Source organism: Propithecus coquereli, unplaced genomic scaffold, assembly GCF_000956105.1.
Source record: "Propithecus coquereli isolate 6110/MARCELLA unplaced genomic scaffold, Pcoq_1.0 Scaffold4, whole genome shotgun sequence".
NCBI classification, from domain to species: Eukaryota; Metazoa; Chordata; class Mammalia; order Primates; family Indriidae; genus Propithecus; species Propithecus coquereli.
The window spans coordinates 6,692,172-6,696,104 of NW_012149729.1; the positions used below are offsets into that span (position 1 = coordinate 6,692,172).

A 3,933-nucleotide genomic window follows, 5' to 3' on the forward strand; every position below is an offset into this window, starting at 1 on the left:
AAAATAGAATATTTGGTTCACAGTCCCTAATTAAACTTGCCTAAGTTTGCCTTACACTTTGAATCATTTTCCTTTTATTACTAAATTGATTACAAAACCTCATACTACAAAAGTCAAATATTTACGAATAGCCAATACCAGCTGGCCTCTCTCTAATCCTCCCAGAGACAACACAGAACATCAACCAAGTTATTCCGGGGTGGTAAGTGCTTGGCAACCAATGAAGAAAACTGTCTTACCATTTCTTTCCATACAAGGCTTGTTTCTGTGAGTGAAGATATTTTCCTCCCCCAAAACTATGTTTAATAAAAGTTTCAAATGTTAAAAAATATGAATGAAAGCTACTTCTAAACTCTCTGAAAAGTTCCATTCCAGAATTTATACAAACTGGCCTTCATCTTTTCTTACTGAAGTTCTATTGTTTAAGCCAAGGGTCAGCAAACTATTACCTTCAAATCAAATCCAACCCCTGCCTGCTTCATAAATGCACTTTTATGGGAAGACAGCCATGACTATTCATTTATGTATTAATATTATCTATGACTGTTTTTGTACTATAACAGAAGAGCTGAGTAGCTGTGACAGACACCACATAGCCTTCAAAGCCTGAAAATATCTACTATTGGGATCTTACAGAAAAAGTTTGCCAACATCCATTTTAAGTACTTTTCATTAAAAAAAAAAAAACTACTTAAATTTTGTTTGAATTACAAGGACATAAATATTTTTCTGTTTTCTTCTCATCACAAAGATACACACTTTGGCCTACACGAGTTAATGAGAATTTTTGTGGACTAGATTGGCTATCTAAACACTACTTACAACATAGTTTCTATGGATTCTTTAAAAAACCACCTTTACGTCTTCTGAAATCAGGTTTATGAAACCAATGAGTTATGGAAAATTGTTGACAATGATAGCAAGCACTGCTTCAAAATAAACTTAGTTTATTTATTCAACATTTATAAACAATAAAAACTCCTTTAGTATTAGAAATTCCACAATTCTTCAAAATTAAAAGCTACAATGGCTTTTAAAACTACATGGAATCAATTTTTTCAGATTATATACTGTCTGTAAAATTCAATATTAATGTGTTCATATTTCTTTCATGTCTAACCTAAGGGGCATCCAAAGATTTTAACAATATCCTCTCCATCAATCCTACCTTTCCCAGTCATCCTTAATATTCAAGTCTCAATTTTTGGCCCAATCTATTAAAACTTTGACAGCATTTTCCATTTTCTCAACCAGACACATTTTTACACTACTTACACTTCCTAAGTACTGGGAAGCAACTTTCAAAAGCACTAGCGAACTACTACCAGTGAGTGCAGTGGGATAAATGCTGATGATTCAGGTAACTGCAGAAAATGGGATTTACCTTCCTGTGACTTTCTCAAAATCAGGGTAAGAAACACATATATCCTGTACTACTGATATTGTTTGTATGATTTGTATAGCACACAAATATCTCTTTTACACTAGTGTTCTATACATATTAAAATATCAGCAAGTACTGATTTTTTTTCTAAGTTTTCAAAATGATTATGAGATTTTCACTCTATTTAATAGAAAAATAAAACCAAGCTGCCAAACTTAGGAGTTAGGCAAAAAAAAGTTTTTTCAATAAAATGTAGAAATCTTTTAATTTACATAGTACAATGAATCAATATAGTCAAAATCCACAATTACATGTTCATAAAAATTCCACACATCATACTCAGAATAATCAGTTTCTGTACAAAGATTTACAGATGTCCAAGTATGTAGTTTTTCTTCAGTGTGCTACAGAGTTTAGAGGTTCCGCTCGAATATTCCCCAAATCAAGCGCAGAATCTGTCTCTTCATCAATTTCTCCAATGACTGCACTATAATTATTTATGGAGAAAAAAAGTCAGAGTTAAAACAGTTGCATTTCTGAAATAAATTTGCATGTGTTCCAAAAATCTTACTAATCAAATCAAAGCGCTTAGTAGCATCTTCCAAAACATAAAACTGAGAGAGCATAGTAAAAAGAACTACTTAAGGTAAAAAGCAAATATTTGCATGAGTCAGTGAATTATATATTTAAGTAATAAAACTTAAGAAGAAATAATTTGAAGAAACATTCTAACAGGAACCAACAGTGAGGGACAGATTGCATAAAGTGATTGGATCATGAGTCTTTAAAGGAAAAAGACACATATGGGATAGGTATGGCACAAAAACCCAAAATTTTCAAATCCTATGATTTCAATTCAATTCTGGGACTGTATTGAAGAAAAAAAAATTACTACTGAAATAATCAGCAAATGTAAGTATCAATTATTTGAGTAATCTTGAATTATATCCATAAATGATATATTAATATACCTACTAGTTTTCCTTTTTATGATTTTTCAGTTTCCAATTAAATCTAAGACTTTTTCAAAAAGTACAGTTCTTCATATGCAAAGATAATAGTAGCAACAGGTACTCTGGTATCTAACAAATGATTTTTGATATTGACTGGCTTGGGTTAAAGCAAGGAAACTTTTCCTTGTTCAACACTAACATAACATCTGTAACATTAAATTCATTAATACCATAGCCCTCTGACTTGATATAATCAATGTTATCACCTAGACCACAGGATGTCTATGAAACATTATCCCATACAAAATTGTTATTTGTTGGGTTTACATTTGCTTGATTTTAATGAAAGCAAATTCTAAAGATGAGTATTTATAATAGATAATTTGTCCAATTTTGCTCTGGTAGATATTTTCTCAAAATAAAACAAATTAAAGACCTCAATTCTACTATTAAATATTTAGTATCATTTAAAATCCTTGTAAGTAGGTAGTGGAATGCTTCTAAGTATTTAAAAAACAGCTCTCTGGAGTAAAACGGGGAGGCTGGTTTGCAGCATTTACTAATATCCATTGTGCAATACTCCCACCATGCCCAATTTCAAACTACTAACAAGACATCAATCAACCAGCTTGCCAAATTCCTGCAAATATAACAATCTGCTTTCGTGAGCCAGTGTAAGCTCGCTCCAGCACGCCATTGGCTCTAGGGCAAAGGTTTAAATCTTTTTTAACTGAAGTTCCAAAAAAACATTTTTAAAGTAGAAAAAATCTTCTTAATGTCAATTATTATACATACCAGAACCAATCAATGTTGTTCTGGTCAGGGGACCTGGGCCCTACCTGCTTTGCCTCCCTCTCATTCTTTACAGCTCAACTTATAATTCCACCTAAAAAGTCATCTCTATAGAATATTTTATAAACCCTTGATTTTTTTTCTCACTAGCTATCTCGTCCAGGCTGACCTCAAACTCCTGGGCTTAAGCAATCATTCTGCCTCAGCTTCGTGAATAGCTGGGACTACTCAGTGCGTGCCACATGCCCAGCTTTAAACCCCTAATTTTGATTAAAGATCAAATAATTTATTCATGTAAAGGTGATTTGCTTAACATAAACAACTTAAATGAAGTGTTCCTTCATCTTTTATATTTTGTTACCTTCCAGTCATATTTTGATTTAATACAGTACTCACTAGAGAATTGATTCAAATTGTTCTAGCCTCCATAACTATACTAATACAAGCCACATATAACTATTAAAATTAATTACAACTAAATAAAATTTAAATTTCAGCTCCTCAGTCACACTAGCCACTTTTCAAGCACTCAATGGCTAGTGACTACTGTATTGGAAAATGCAGATATACAACATTTCCATCATCACAAAAAGTTCTTTTGGACAGTACTGCTCTATACGGTTGCAGGCTTTTCTTAAATTGCTACCACTAAAATACTCTCAAACTGGTGTATCAGTCTGTCCCAAGTTAACTGAGGCCACAGGATAAACATGGGACATATTAAGTGGTCAATATACTAAAAAATTAAAAGAAAATAAGCAATGGATAAGTCCTTGTTTATAAATACGGGTATATTATAAACCA

General features: G+C 32.2%; 1 protein-coding gene across 1 annotated transcript in view; it reads right to left on the reverse strand.

Moving 5' to 3' along the window:
* Nucleotides 1-1,606: 1,606 nt before the first annotated feature.
* Nucleotides 1,607-3,933, reverse strand: part of LSM8 (LSM8 homolog, U6 small nuclear RNA associated (S. cerevisiae)) — a 23,737-nt gene continuing 21,410 nt past the window's right edge. The window contains exon 4 of the mRNA XM_012652759.1: nucleotides 1,607-1,871. Coding sequence (XP_012508213.1) covers nucleotides 1,781-1,871 — 91 coding nt within the window. The 3' untranslated portion in view covers nucleotides 1,607-1,780. The remainder of the gene's footprint in view (nucleotides 1,872-3,933) is intronic.